The sequence below is a fragment of the Geotrypetes seraphini genome, chromosome 8 (genome assembly GCF_902459505.1).
Source record: "Geotrypetes seraphini chromosome 8, aGeoSer1.1, whole genome shotgun sequence".
Classification (NCBI taxonomy): domain Eukaryota; kingdom Metazoa; phylum Chordata; class Amphibia; order Gymnophiona; family Dermophiidae; genus Geotrypetes; species Geotrypetes seraphini.
Genome location: NC_047091.1, coordinates 136,297,628 through 136,314,022, shown reverse-complemented (window position 1 = coordinate 136,314,022; position 16,395 = coordinate 136,297,628). Strand labels below are relative to the sequence as shown.

The window sequence follows — 16,395 nt, the reverse complement described above, 5'->3', positions numbered from 1 at the left end:
AGGACCGGCGTGTGACCCTTTGCCATTCTATGCCTCAGTTGCCTCCCCGCACCCCCGTACAGGCTTAAATGGACCTCGTCCGATGGAAGGACTGAAGGTTTAGGGCACCGCTCAGCTTATGATCGATCCTTTCCCCGCCTGCTGGTGGCCACCCGTCGTCTCCCCTAGCTCCTGCATAACATGGTATGGTCGGGCGGAATGTTCTGTTCTGCCGTTTTGGGTGTTTCGAGACGTCATTGCTGAGTTCTTTGCATCCAGGCTGGTGCGAGGCTGTGGCGGCGGCAGGGCAGAATCGTTGAAGTCCAACATATGATGTGTCTTCCATTTTAACTTCAATTCAGTCTCTTCTGGATGAACCAAATCCAAATAGTCCTGCAAACAGCCAAGCAGCACAGCTGTACCAGGAAAATAAGCTTGAATATGAACAAAGCTAGAACGATTCCTAATAGATAATATAATCTGGGGGGAGGAACCAGCAAATTAAAAACTGCGAATAATCAAAATCGCGAGTGCAGATACTGCAAATACGGAGGAAGAAGTGTATCACTCTATAACTTCATCAAGTGTCCCCTGGTCTTTGTAAATCTTGATGCAGTAAAAATTGTTTAAACATAATTGCTTTTTTTTTTTTTAAGATATCTCTGTATGCTTTGTTTTTGTCTTTAAGGACAACGATCATATACATTTGATATGATGTTTGCACATTGGAGATTATGGTGCAAAAAGATTACAATAATGGAGATCTCTCTAAAATTTGGCACTGCTGTTTGACGAGTGCTTTAGTGTGATTGATTGTGTGATAGCGGCTGCTGTTGTGGCCTTTCACGGATTTGATTTTAGTGGGAAAATGAACCTTTAAAGACTTCAGTCAGGTGCCCTCTTAGCTGCTTTGGTGAATTTTTCACAATGCTGTGGTTTTTCATGTCACAGGAGTCCTTTTACTAAAGTGCAGTAATGGATTTAAAGCGAGATTCCATATTTATGTATTCGATTTTTTTAGCTCATCCTCCCAAAGGAGCTCAGAATGGGTTACAAATCAGGTAAACATGGAAACATAGAAACATAGAAATAGACGGCAGATAAGGGCCCACGGCCCATCTAGTCTGTCCACCCTAATGTCCCTCCCCTACCTTTGCCCTGTGAATAGATCCCATGTGCCAATCCCATTTGGCCTTAAAATCAGGCACGCTGCTGGCCTCAATCACCTGTAGTGGAAGACTATTCCAGCGATCAACCACTCTTTCAGTAAAAAAGAATTTCCTGGTGTCACCTCGTAGTTTCCCGCCCCTGATTTTCGACAGATGCCCTCTTGTTGTCGTGGGACCCTTGAAAAAGAAGATATCTTCCTCCGCCTCGATGCAGCCCGTAAGATACTTGAACGTCTCGATCATGTCTCCCCTCTCTCTGCGCTCCTCGAGCGAGTATAGCTGTAATTTGTCAAGCCGTTCTTCGTATGGAAGATCCTTGAGTCCCGAGACCATCCGGGTGGCCATTCTCTGCACCGACTCCAGTCTCAGCACATCCTTGCGATAATGCGGCCTCCAGAATTGCACACAGTATTCCAGGTGGGGCCTCACCATGGATCTATACAATGGCATAATGACTTCCGCCTTACGACTGACGAAACCCCTTCGTATGCAGCCCATGATTTGTCTTGCCTTGGACGAAGCCTGCTCCACTTGATTGGCAGACTTCATGTCCTCACTGACGATTACTCCCAAGTCTCGTTCTGCTACCGTTTTTGCTAGGATCTCGCCATTAAGGGTATAAGACTTGCATGGATTTTGGCTGCCCAGGTGCATAACTTTGCATTTTTTGGCATTGAAGTTGAGTTGCCATGTCCTAGACCATCGCTCCAGTAGGAGTAGGTCGTGCATCATGTTGTCGGGCATTGAATCTTCGTCTGTTGAGCATTTGCCCACTACATTACTCAGTTTGGCGTCATCGGCAAATAATGTTATTTTACCTCGAAGCCCTTCTGCCAAGTCTCTTATAAAGATGTTGAATAGGATTGGGCCCAAGACTGAGCCCTGTGGTACTCAAGCATTTTCCCTCTCTGTCCCGGTGGGCTCATAAGCTATCTAATTAGAGTCGCCAGATTTCCTCTTTAAAAAAAAAAAAGGACACCTAGCCCTGCCGCATTCCGCCCCCAGCCCCACTGTTCCACCTCCAGTTCCACCCAATTCTACCCCCAGCCCTGACCCCAGCCGAACCTCCTGTCTCCTTCCAGAGGCCTGGAGGGCCTCTGCGCATGCACGGATGTCAAAACAATGATGTCCTGTGTATGCCTGCGCAGGTAGGACATCATCACATCGACGTCCACCCACGTGCAGAGAGCCTCCAGATGCAGCCCCGAACTCGAGTACTTACAAATCCCAAACAAACTGCGGGATTTGGGAGATCTCTCTGGACACCCAGACAGTCCTCTAAAAAGAGGACATGTCCGGGTTTTTCTCGGATATCTGGTACTACTACTACTGCTAATAATAATAATCATTTCTATAGTGCTACTAGACATAACACAGCGCTATACATCAAAACTTTGAAGAGACAGTCCCTGCTCAAAAGAGCTTACAGTCTAGTCAAAACAGACAAACTAAACAAGAAGATGCATCAATACACAGTGATCAGGTGGTTCGGAATTTGGAATTGAAAGCAGCTTCAAAGAAGTGGGCTTTGAGTCTGGCTTTGAATACTGCCAGAGACAGAGTTCCGGGCATATGGAGCAACACAATAGAAGGGGCACAGTCTGGATTTGGCTGTAGAGGAGAAGGGTATAGATAAGAGAAACTTATCTGATGAGTAGCACTGATAAAAGAAAACATCGATGAACATTTTGAAAGAAACGAACTTCTGATAACCAGCCAACATGGTTTCTGCAAGGGGAGATCGTGCCTAACGAACTTATTGCACTTCTTCAAAGGAATTAACAAACGGATGGACAAAGGAGACCCCATAGACATCATATATCTAGATTTTCAAAAAGCCTTTGACAAGGTGCCCCATGAACGCCTACTTCGGAAACTGAAGAACCATGGGGTGGAAGGAGACGTACATAGATGTATCAGAAACTGGTTGGCGGGTAGGAAACAGAGGGTAGAAGGGAAGGGCCACTACTCGGACTGGAGGAGGGTCACGAGTGGGGTCCCGCAGGGCTCGGTGCTCGGGCCGCTGCTATTTAATATATTCATAAATGATCTAGAAACAGGGACGAAGTGTGAGATAATAAAATTTGCGGACGACACCAAACTATTTAGTGGAGCTCGGACTAAAGAGGACTGCGAAGAATTGCAAAGGGACTTGAACAAACTAGGGGAATGGGCGACGAGATGGCAGATGAAGATCAACATTGAGAAATGTAAAGTATTACATGTGGGAAACAGAAACCCGAGGTACAACTATACGATGGGAGGGATGTTATTAAATGAGAGTATCCAAGAAAGGGACTTGGGGGTAATGGTGGACATGACAATGAAGCCGACGGCACAGTGCGCAGCGGCCGCTAAGAGAGTGAATAGAATGCTAGGTATAATCAAGAAGGGTATTACAACTAGAACGAAAGAAATTATCCTGCCATTGTATCGGGCGATGATGCATCCGCATCTGGAGTACTGCGTCCATACCTTAAGAAGGACATGGCGTTACTCGAGAGGGTTCAGAGGAGAGCGACGCATCTGATAAAGGGGATGGAAAACCTTTCATATGCTGAGAGATTGGATAAACTGGGTATCTTTTCCCTGGAGAAGAGGAGACTTAGAGGGAATATGATAGAGACATAGAGGGGCATAGAGAGAGTAGAGAAGGAAAGATTCTTCAAACTTTCAAATAATAAAAGAATAAGAGGGCATTCAGAAAAGTTGAAAGGGGACAGATTCAAAACGAATGCTAGGAAGTTCTTCTTTATCCAACATGTGGTGGACACTTGGAATGCGCTTCCAGAGAGCGTAATAGGACAGAGTACGGTACTGGGATTCAAGAAAGGATTGGACAATTTCCTGCTGGAAAAGGGGATAGAGGGGTATAGATAGAGGATTACTGCACAGGTCCTGGACCTGTTGGGCCGCCGCGTGAGTGGATTACTGGGCACGATGGACCTCAGGTCTGACCCGGCAGAGGCATTGCTTATGTTCTTATGTGGTGGGGGGGGAGAGAGAAGTATGGAGATGAGAGAGCAGAGATACTGAGGAGCTGTGGAGTGAATACACTTGTAGGTCATTAAGAGGAGTTTGAACTGTATGCGGAAACAGATAGGGAGCCAATGAAGTGACTTGAGGAGAGGGGTAATGTGAGCATAGTGACTTTGATGGAATATGAGGAGTGCAGCAGAGTTCTGAACCAACTGAAGAGGAGAGAGATGGTTTTAACGGAAGGCCAGTGAGAAACAGTTTGCAGTAATCTAGGTAAGAGGTGATGAGGGTCTTGGCAGTGTGCTCAGAAAGGGTGGGTCCAAATTTTAGCAATATTGTAGAGAAAGAATGACAGGTTTTGGCAGTCCCATTAGATATGTGAAGAGATGGAAAGAGATGTGTCCAAAAATTACCCCAAGGTTGCAAGATAGGGAGGATAAAGGCATTGTTCACAGAAATAGAGAATGGGGGAAGAGGAGAGACAGGTGTAGTAAAGGGGGGGGCAGGGGTATGGACCGTCCCAGATGCCGGCACCTTTCCACCCCCATCACGTTCGTGCCCTCCCTTCCCCTCCCCATACCTCTTTAAATCTACACCAGCGCAAGCAACTTCCCCGGCCTGCTGCTTGCACTGGCCTGGCTCCCCCCTGAAATCACTTCCTGGTCGCGGGGCCAGGAGGAGTCGTCAGAGGGAAAACCAATGCCAGCGCAAGCAACAGGCCAGAGACGCTGCTCGCGCTGGCGATTTAAAGAGGTACAGGGAGAGGGACGGCATGAGTGTTGCTGGGGGGTGGGGAAGGAGCGGGAGGGTGGAGAGGAGGGGGCGGAGGGGGCACCACTACCCCAGATGCCTCCTTACCCTCGCTACACCACAGTTTCTATGGCAAATTAAACTATTTTAAAATTTCCAAATTCAAGCTCAAGTCCAAGAGGATTTATAATCTGAGTGAAGTACCTGATGCAGTGCAGGGTTAAGTAATTTTACCAAGGTCTCAAGGAGTGCCACTGGGAGAAGTGGGATTTCCCAGAGTACTCAACTGTAAAGAAATTGACCAATATTGGTAAACCCCAATTTTCCACATCTTTCAAAAAGATTCCAGATGTAAAGACTAATTCCTAGCTGAATGGTACAAACTGAGAGAATGTTTTTTTGGCTTAGCAATCTTCTTCCAAGGGCATCCCATGTCTAGGGTTTTGGTGAGTTTGCGGGACACTGGCCTAAATTCTGGCGCCTAAGTCCATTTTAGGTGCCTACACGGAAAACACGCCCAAGATCCGTCCTTAACCACATCCACTTTCTGATAGCTGCCTCAGGCTAGGCACCTATCTGAAATCGGAAGGTGTCTACCGAGCTAGGCGTGCACCACCCAATTAATTTTAATTTAAGCTAATTACCAAGCCAATTAGGCTTGTTATTGGTGCCATGTAAGCCTTTTAAATAATTAAGTTTGCCGCCAAAATCGGCTAGGTGCGCCAAACTAGGCGCCTAACGTCAAATGCTGTTTATAAAATCTGGGCCAATGTGTCTAACATATGTAAAGTGCAGAACTGAGAGACTGAGAACTGGGGAGGTCCATGACATACAGAATGAAGAGCAGAAGAGAAAAAGAATCTTACCATGGCTGAGGGTAGCGAAGGGGGCAGACTCTCGGAGGAGCCCAGTGAAAAGTTGCTTCGGACACTGTCATATCCCACGATCTACAAGAGAGAGAGAGTCAGACAAGTCAGTGGCAGGATGGTTACAGATTGGGCAGAGTGCCAAGGAACACTCAGCCCCTTGCTTCAAAACGTCTCTTACTTTTCAGACTCCTTAGTGCAGGGGTGTCCAATGTCGGTCCTCGAGGGCTGCAATCCAGTCGGGTTTTCAGGATTTCCCCAATGAATATGCATTGAAAGCAGTGCATGCAAATAGATCTCATGCATATTCATTGGGGAAATCCTGAAAACCCGACTGGATTGCGGCCCTCGAGGACCGACATTGGACACCCCTGCCTTAGTGGATCTTTATAAAATGATCCACCGAGTGTCCAAAATTTAAAAATAAATGGACTTTCTTGAGTACATTGGGGCAGTTAAATGTAATATTCAGAACTTAACCGGCTATGATGAACTTTATAAATACTGTACTGTGTTGTATGTGGTCATCGCAGCCGGTCAAGAGCTGACTCCGCTTCTTGGATAGGGTTACCAGATGCTGCATTTACCAGATAGGGTTACACTTTGTCCAGGTTTTGAAAAGTTTCCAGCTTGGGACGGCATCAGGAGGGCATTTGCGCATGCAACGCGCTGTCAAACCCGCATGTGCGCAGATGCACTCCCGACGTGGCTCCAAGCGCGAGAACAGATTGAGGGGGTGGGACGGAGGTGGAACAGGGTGTGGCTTGGGCAGAATGGGGTGGGGCAGAGCTGGGCTGGGTGGAACTGGGAGGTCCTGGGGGTGGGGCCAAGGGTCTGGATTTTGTAATAGCGCAATCTGGTAACCTTATTCTTGGAATGCCCACAGAGTAGCTGGTTTCAGCTTGGGTGCTAACTGGACATTTTCAACAGCACTATCTGGTAAAGTGCCTCTGAATATACCCAGTTAGCTGCAGATGAATGATCTTAAAAGCAAGGAGCTATTTCTGGCCATTTACTGCAAATTGCTTGGAATACTCCCACCACCACCACCACCCACAGTTTGTAGAGCATGTTTGATAAGAATCTCTTTCTACAAACTCAAATGTTAGGCTCTGGTAAGTAAATCTGGGTGAACCTGTTTTGTAGACACTATTTCAGCAGCTCCATCTGTTTCAAGAGTACATTTCACATGGATAGGGTTGCTAGATTTTTACATGAGTAAAATCTGGACCCCTAGGCCCACCTCCAGGCCCGCCCAGTTTCACCCATCCCAGCCCTGTTACGCCCCAGCTCTGCCCCCCAGCCCCGCTGCTTGTTTGTCGGGCAGGAAGGCACCCGCACATGCGTGGATACGACCTGATGACATCCCCGCATTGCCATAAGCGCCGCATAAGTGGATGCCCCCTCCCGACGCAATTTATTTTCAAAACCTGGACAACGTACCAGGTTTTTAAATGCCATTCAGACCCCTGGACATGTCCGGGGAAATCCAGACGTCTGGTAACCCTACACGTGGACCATTAGCAGAAGGCCCTCACATTTTCAGCTTCTTAAAGTCATTCAATATTTCTCACTGATCTCACTAGCACAACTCCTACTTATATGCCACCACCTAATTCAAAGAGAAACCAATTATGTGTTATGAGGGCACCCAAACATAAGATGATTTTCATGAGGCATTTGAAAAATATATATTGAATCTTTAACGAATGTTTATAAACATTTTGCCATTATAAGAAGCCATAGTTTGAAACCAAAAAACTTTGTACAGTTTCTATACTCCCCGTATTGAGAGAATCACATGTAAGGACACGATTGCTGTCCCCAGAAAGGGATACACTCTTTATATCAGTGTTCTTCAATGCAAGGCCCAGACTCCAGTGGTGGCCCCTGGAGACCTCTGAGGCAGCCCACATAACTTCCAGAGTGTGTGTGTGTGTGGGGGGGGGGGGGGGGTCTGATACTATCTGCCTCTGTAAGCTCACGACAGAAAGGAGGAAAGGGATGGGAGAAGAGCTGTATAGATGAAGGACAAGACATTTCTCAGTAGACAAAGGGGATTAAAAATTTGATGGATGTCATGGACACATGCTCGTCAAGTGTTGCGCCCTCACATGGGAAGATATTTGGAGGCTCTTAGTGCTGAGGCAGCAGCTCTAACCACTAGTCCATGCCCTCCTTCTAAAACCTGGCCATTAGAAGGGTGGTCCAGGGGCAGAGTCAGGGAGGAGCCAGCAGGTATGCAAGTAAGGGCAATATTCGGTGCTGGCAGACAGGACTGCACAAAAAGTGCTCCTAAATTTGCCCACTTGGCTATGTATTATGTGGGTAAAATATTGACTAGATTTCATCCCCCAGGACAAGAGGCAACCCTTCTCTGCCCCCCCCCCCCTTATTTATTTATTTATTCAATTTTCTATACTGTTCTCCCAGAGGAGCTCAGAACAGTTTTACATGAATTTATACAGGTACTCAAGCATTTTTTTTCCTGTCTAATGTAATGTACCTGGGGCAATGGGGGGATTAAGTGATTTGCCCAAGGTCACAAGGAGCAGTGTGGGTTTAAACCCACAACCTCAGGGTGTTGAGGCTGTAGCTTTAACCACTGCACCACACTCTCCCCTCCTGGGTAATAATTCCATGACAGTGCAGCTAGAGGTCACAGCAGAATTCATGATCCCACCCCATCTCGTCTAACCTTCATTTGCTCTTCTGTCTAAAACACTAATCTCACTAGCACAACAACAAATCATCAGGTCTCTCACACACGCATCTTCCAGCGCTTCTCTCACGCCAATGTATTCTGACCAATAGGCATCTCTCTCATGTATGGGCACTCTCTCACACTCACAGCTCACAAATAAGTTTTCTATGCATGCAGCTACCAGAACCACAATTTAGAGAACGACACGTGCCAAAATTCATCACCCATCCCACGGATAACCGCAGGAAATGATCCCTTGTCATTCTTTAGAGTCCATCTCAACCTCAGTCCTACACCAGCATTCTTCAATGCAAGGCTTGAGGGTCATTGGTTGTGCCCATTCATACTCTGATTCTTATGTGAGCCAAGTATAGGATAATGAACCCATTGTAACATCACTGATAAGGTTGGCTCTTCGGCATTGGTGGAATGAGGCATTATGATGTCACAATATCTGCTCTGGATACCAGAGACTGTCATTCTTTAGTGTCTATTTCAACCTCAGTCCTTCTACACCAGCATTCTTCAATGCAAGGCTTGAGGGTCAATGGTTGTGATTCTACCCTCCTTAAAGAATGACATGGAGATGGTTTCCACAGGGATGGGAATTGTGATGAATTCTGTCACTGTGTCATTCTCTACTTTAGACCATAAATCAATACATCAAACTTCTCCGTCTATCAGAGACCCAAATAGAACAAACATGTAAAGACTCTCAGTCTCTCTCCAGCTGCAGACCTCTGCATGCTAGCATCTGCCTCTGGCTTTCTCTGCCAATATGCAATTAGTTTAAGATTCAGAAACTTGCAGAACCACGGAGCTAGTAGCAGGTGTAGGCACCTGAGTTACATGCCCAGGCGGTTCAGTATGCTTTTTCTTCATGTATACTAGTCTGCCATGGACTGGGGATTAAACGGCGGTGACTCACTGTACAGGATGAGTGAAAAACTTTTATTATACATATCAAAGCAGCAAGCCCAAGGTTTCCAAAGAACATCAGGAGAAGAAACGGTGAGAACCATGCAAAGCCTATACCAGCAACTGTCAAAAATTCCCCCCTCCCCCCTCCAAAAAAAAAAGTGTTAGATCCACATAAGTCTCTTTTGCAATCAGTCAAGTGGACATGGTTAAATATTCAATTTTACATACTGAAAATTGTTTTGTGGCATGAATGCTCATCCCATCCCAATGTGACCTCAGAGTAACTGACAACCCCTCCTTCAGAACTGCTCTTCCTCCTCCCCTGGACTGGGTTTTACAGTGTCCCCCTGTGATGAGCTCCCTCTAATGGTGGGACATACTTAGTACCACTCAGAAAAAGAGAGCAAATGTTCCACATTGTGACTGCCAGGAGGCACTCTTCCCTTTAGGATGATGGCTAGAGTGGCTGCTTCTACTGCCAGAGGGGGAGGGGGCCTTTTCTCACAGCTTCAGGAGAATTATAGCACAGGGATTCATGAAGAAGAATGCTAGCTCTGGCAGGATGCTTTTAGATATGTGTCGGTGCTGTCAAATGTAATCCACATTGCCAGAAGATCTGGCTCTAACCCTGACTTCCTGACTCCCATCCTAAAGCATTCTGGGATTTGTTATTCAATGAACTCTTTACAGCCATGTAAAATCTGTAATCGTTAATATATGGTTTAGCTTCTCCCTTTCCAGTGTTAATTCAAGGGGAGTTACATTCAGATACAGTAGGTATTTCCCTTTTCTTCAGAAGGCTCACAGAATCTACATTTATGCTTACGGCAATAGAGGGTTAAGTGACTTGCCCAATATCACAAGTGGCATCAATGGGATTTGAAGCCTGGTTCTCGGACTACTGCTCTAACTCTAGGTTACTCCTCCACTGCAAGTGCGTAAGGACTGTTAGTTTGCTGTTTATAATAACAGCAGACACCTAGGGTCAGTGTGCTCACTTGCAGCAGACGTGTAAATTCTGGCTAAGAGATGCCCAAGTGTAACTTTTTTCCCAAGTACTCATGGCTAAAACTGAGCAATGGGGCAGGGCAAGATTTGTTATGGTATCAGGCAGGAAACTGGAAATATTTTGGTATGTTCCAGATTTGTGACTATTTCTAATTCCCTCATGAAGAAACAGAGCACAGAATATTCAACCTGGTTTTCTGAAGTTCACACAAATTCTCTTCTTATGACGTTAAAGCCTTAAACAAATAGAGCAGCACTTATGCTCTGCACAGGCTAAGTAGAGAGGATAGTTCTGTATTGCAGAGGTCATTGCATTAACATGCCACTGGGGACATAATTTGAGGTTGAGGGGTGGTAGATTCAAAAGCAATGATAGGAAATTCTACTTTACAGAGAGGGTGGTGGATGCCTGGAATGCGTTCCCGAAAGAGTTCAAAGAAGCGTGGGATGAACAAACACAGAGGATCTAGAATCAGAAAATAATAGTAAATATTGAAGATCTAAGGCCAGTGCTGGGCAGACTTGCATGGTCTGTGTATGTATATGGCCATTTGGTGGAGGATAGACAACGGCGCGAAAGACAAAAGTGCGCGCCGACAATTGAGCGCAGTGCGGAGGCACGCGCCGCACAAAATTACCGTTTTTAGGGGCTCTGACGGGGGGTTTTGTTGGGGAAACCCCCCCCCCAGTTTACTTAATAGACATCGTGCCGGCATTATGGGGGGTTTGGGGGGTTGCAACCCTCCACATTTTACTGTAAACTGAACATTTTCCCTATTAAGTAAAGTGGGGGGGTTCCCCCCACGCCCCCCGGTCAGAGCCCTAAAAACAGTAATTTAGAGCGGCACGCGCCTCTGCACTGCGCTCAATTGTCTGGGTGCGCCTTTGTCCCGGCGCGCTTTTGACCTGACACCCCTAGCTCAGATCAACTTGCTGCACAGTGGTTCATTGCTTGTTCAGAACTGGAACGTTGCAAGTTCAATCCTAGTTGGAAAAAAGGGCCATGAGAGTGTAGTGGACTGGAGCAAACGTGGAATTTAACAATCTAACATAAAGATTATAGCCTCTTTGGCATCTCTCAGGCCTCAGTATTGTGCTGCTGGAACACAGATGCAGGTTCTCGGCTGTCCCAAAAAGACATGCACTGCACAAATGTGTCCAATCCCCAGAGCCCAACAGAAAGAGCAAAGCATACCAGGCACCAGTACTGACATCACCCAGGCCTGGCACCATGTGAATGCCAGGAGCAGCTGGAGAGGGCTGGCCTGCAGCGAGGAACAGGGAAGGCTTTTCACATACAGTAATAACGGCCTACTAAAAATAATACAGGCAGCAAGAAAAGCTCCTCTATTGCTCTGAGTGTGAAAGTCCAGGCCAAGAAACAAAGGAGAAGAGAACAGCTTCTGGTGTCTCTCCAGGGGGTCTCAATGCACTAAACAAACAGATATTTGTAATGTTCTGCGTTCAGTCCTGTCACTAAATCTGTCATCCATGGGCTGGAATCAGCTACAGAGCTCCATTCATCCTGTCTCACCAGGTGGAGAGATGTGAGGAAATACTGAGAACATTTAACAGTACAGATGAGTTTGCCAATATATTCTCATCATGATCCTTCTTTCTCTGTTTTAGTTGGTGAGGCTGGTTAAGGAAGACAGCTACAATTAAGAGAGATGTCCTGTTAGCTCAGGCTCTGATCCTACAATCAATGGTTCTAATGAGAAACTGTGGCTGGTGCAGAGGAGCCCTCAGCTTGGTTGTACTGATGGTAGAACCAGGAGTCGGTATTACTGGAGACAGCTGAGCTTGAGGGGCAGTGAATTTAAGATCCCTGATGCTGTCACATGTGTACTGGACTCAAGAGCCTGAACTAATAGGAAGGACTTGTGTTTGAAGCACTCATGGAGCCACAGTACTGGGCAGTGGCCACCCTGCACCAGTGGAAGTTTGGATTATCCCAACAATTAAAGTAATAGTGGTTTTCTTTTAAGCTCAGTCATACTCGCTGTGATAGCTGCCTTCAAAAGGTCATCGACTATGTGTCAGGAGTTCCTGGATCTAGATATGGTATACTAGATATGGTATACTAGATATGGTATACTAGATATGGTATAAGATATGGTATACTAGATATGGTATACTTCAATTTTTAGAAATCCTTTGTCACAATTTCACATGAGCAATGGATAAATAAACAGTGCCCGTGACATGGGCCCTGAAGTGATTGACTGAGATGAGAGGGTGCTTACTCCAAGAACATAAGAATAGCCATATTGGGTCAGACCAATGGTCCATCTAGTTCAGTATGCTGCTTCCAACAGGGACCAATCTGGGTCACAAGTACCTTGCATATACCCAAATAGTAGAATATTCCATGCTACTGATCCCCCATGTCTGTCTCAATATCAGACTATGGACTGCTCCTCCAGAAAGATACTCGTATAAACAACAGATGGAGTTACTAAATTGGTCAGTAGTCTTAACATAAATCAAATGGGAACAGATTTAAAGAACTCAGGCCTAGATTCTCAAAAAAAAAAAAAAAACCGCTTTAAAAAGCGACAGTCTGATATTGCAGCCATTCTTATAGTGAATTTAAAAAAGCAAGTCATTCTCCCAAAAACGCTCATGTAAATCAGGTTGGCGGAGAGTAGAGAAGATTTGCTAAATTTGCATGTGCTCATCGCTGGTGATAGCGATGGGCACATGCGCAAAAAAAAAAAAAATCCCCCCACAACAGCAGGAGAGATGTTCAGTCTCTCCCACTGCCAACCAACAACCCCCCCCCCCCAGAAGCAGGAGAGACACGAAGTGACAGCGACCCCCCCCCCCTTGCAGCAGGAGAGATGTCGATTCTCTCCTGCCGCAAACAACCCCCCCCCTGCAGTGGGAAAGATATCCACTCTCTCCCACCACACACACATCACCTGCAACGGCAGCGACCCCCCCCCCCCCATGCAGCGGGAGAGATGCCTACTCTCTCCCGCCACCAAGCGACCCTCTGCCCCCCAGCAGCGGGAGAGATGCCAACTCTCTCCTACTGCCATACAACACCCCCCTGCCTCAGATGCCCCTTACTTCTATGTAGATGTCTGACGTGAGGGACACAGATTCCCTCCAGCTGGCCCGCCGCTTCAAAATGGGCATTCCCCTAGGGACCTAAAGCTCTGATTGGCCCGGACGTCCTATAGGAGAGGCCTTAGGCATCCAGGCCAATCAGAGCCTTCGGCCTCATGAGCAGGGCCTTAAACAACTTGGGCCAGTCAGAGCCTCAGGCCCCTCCCTAGTGTATCCAAGGAGGCCCATTTTGAAGCGGCAGGCCAGCTGGCTGGAGGGAATCTGCGTCCCTCCAGTCAGACAGCTACATGGAGGTAAGGGGGAGGATGTCAGAGGCAGGGGGGCATTGGAGGCAAAGGGTGTTGTATGGCATCTCTCCAGCTATAAGGGGGGGGTGGCGGCTGTGGTAGTTTCGCTTGGCAGCAGAAGAGAGTGGGCATCTCTCCTGCTGCTGAGGGGGGAGGGTCGCTTGGTGGTGGGAAAGAGTGGGCATCTCTCCCGCTGTAAGGATGGGTGGGCGTGCAGTGGTTTCCCTTGGCAGCGGGAGAAAGTGGGCATCTCTCCCGCTGCTGGGGGAGGAGGTCGTCATCACCGCTTTTCTAGCAGTCTCTAACACTGCAATGCTGGGGTTTAAAACAGTGCAGTCACTGTACCGGCACCCCTGGACCAGTCGCTTATTTTTGTCGCCAAAAGCCAACGCCACTTATAGAAAATGGCTCGGCAATTTTTAAGAATCCAACAGAGGGCTCATTTCAATGTTGAAGAGCCCATTTGCATGTCAGTGTCGGAGATTGCTAGAAATGTCGCAAAAGACAGAGATAGTCCATTTTGACCATCCGCAGCTAAAATGCGTGCAGGCTAAACCGTCGGAAAACAGTTTAGCGATGGCGTTAAAATTTTGAGAATCTGCACCTCAATATCTATACTTCAGTGAAAAGGCATTGTAAAGGAGATAAGACAGAGACATTCAAATACTTCTGTGGCATAAATGCACGGGACGCAAGTTTCTTTCAAATGAAGGGAATCTCTGAATGAGGGGGCACAGGAAGAAGGTAAAAGAGGCCAGACAGGGGCAATATAAGGAAACATTTCTATACAGAAACGGTGATAGGTGTGTGGAATGGCCTCCTGCTGGAGGTGGTGGAGGCAAAGATTGCTGGAGACAAGAAAGCTTGAGAGAAGCACATAAGATCTCTAAGAAAACACAGAAAAACATCACAAATGAAGGCAGATAAAGACCATATGGCCTATCTAGTCTGCCTAATCACGCCAACTACTATTCCCTCCTCTCCCTTAAAAATCCAATATATTTGTCCCGAGCTTTCTTGACTTCAGATACACTTTTGGACTCCACCAGGAGGCCATTCCAAGCTTTCCTCTCCTCATTCCAGGAAGATATAGTAGATGGCATGCTGTCACTTTCTAGGTTTCTTCCTTACCTTCCTCAACTTGTCCTTCCCTCACTCTCTTTCATATTTCAGTGATGACGTTCCATGCCCCTCAGCTTCTGATTTCCATCAGAGGCTCTTTAAACTTGTGTTAACGAGCAATGTCTTAACTTTGTGGGACATAGTTTTAGAACTCAGGCGGTAATGGATTCCTTTCACTTTTTATCCTACCATTACTTTTTAGCACCATTCACATTTATAAAACCAAATAAGGGCTGAATCAGTCCATCAGGAAGACTTCTCCCCAAATGCACCAAATGGACTCGTACTTGGGAGGTAAATGCCATTGTGACTGAAAATGACCAGAACTTGCTGAGGAATAAGTCATTTCCTGGCATCAATCGACAAAAAATACATATATAAAAAAAAAAAAAAAATCCTAATTCACCCTACCGAAACCGATTGCCTACCAACGTATGGAAACAGAATATTTGATATGTATAGTAATGTAACCTGATTTATCTTCCATTGTTATTATGTCTACACACTCTCTCTGTCATTAGTCTATACCATCAATCTGTATTCTCCAATGTCATGTACCCTCCTGGAAATGTCCAGCTCTCTTCTTATGTAATCCGCTTTGAACCGCAAGGCACAAGCGGAATAAAAATCACTAATGTAATGTAATGTAATGTAATTTCCAATAATGTACTAGGGACAAACGCTAGAAGATCCATCCAAATGCAGAGGTTTCTCTTCCTTTCTTATAGTACAAGCTAAATGAATAAGCATCAGAAGTTACAAATACAAATAAAATACCGTATTTGCCGGCGTATAAGACGACTTTTCAGTACCTTAAAATCCTCCCCAAAGTCGGGGGTCGTCTTATACGCAGGGTACTGTTTACATGCCCTTACTTTACATGCCCTAACATCTCCTTCCTTACCTCCTTACGGTGCTTACGGTACTAGTAAACCTGCCGGGACATCAGCGGGGCCATGGCGGGACATCAGTGTGACAAGGGTGCCAGCTCCTTCATCCTGCGCAGCGGGAAGCAGCGGCGCTCTGGCCCCACCCCTTTTCTCTTTACTACGTCTCTCGCACATGCGGCCGTGTGTGGAGTCTAGCCCTTAAGGAAGTTGCGGGGGCGAACAGGAGGCTTTTGAAGGCTTTTAAAGGGAAACTGTCATGCCAGCAAACTTGTAGGGACTTGCCCGGCACTTGCTCTCTCCCTCTATGTGTTATCTTCCTTCTATCATTGACAGTTTCAGTTTGGTTAACAGTTTAGAAAACAAATAGCATGGCAGCTCCCATGGGTTTATTGTTCTATTCAGCTTTAGTGAATTAATTAAAATTGTTGAAATAAATTCTGATGTTCTTTTAAGTTTTATTTGTTGTGCAGAAGGTGTGCGGAAGAAGGGGTAGTCTTATATGGCGAGTATATAACAAACTCTATATTTTAACTGTAAAAGTTGGGGGGTCGTCTTATACGCCCAGTCGTCTTATACGCCGGCAAATACGGTATATAGTTCCCTTGAATTTGAAAAAAGAAGAAAAAAAAATAGGATTCCTTTTAC

General features: G+C 46.3%; 1 protein-coding gene across 1 annotated transcript in view; it reads right to left on the bottom strand.

Annotated features, from left to right (window-relative positions):
* Window positions 1-16,395, bottom strand: part of SEPTIN5 (septin 5) — an 83,235-nt gene that overhangs the window by 45,239 nt on the left and 21,601 nt on the right. The window contains exon 3 of the mRNA XM_033956938.1: window positions 5,744-5,824. Coding sequence (XP_033812829.1) covers window positions 5,744-5,824 — 81 coding nt within the window. The remainder of the gene's footprint in view (window positions 1-5,743; window positions 5,825-16,395) is intronic.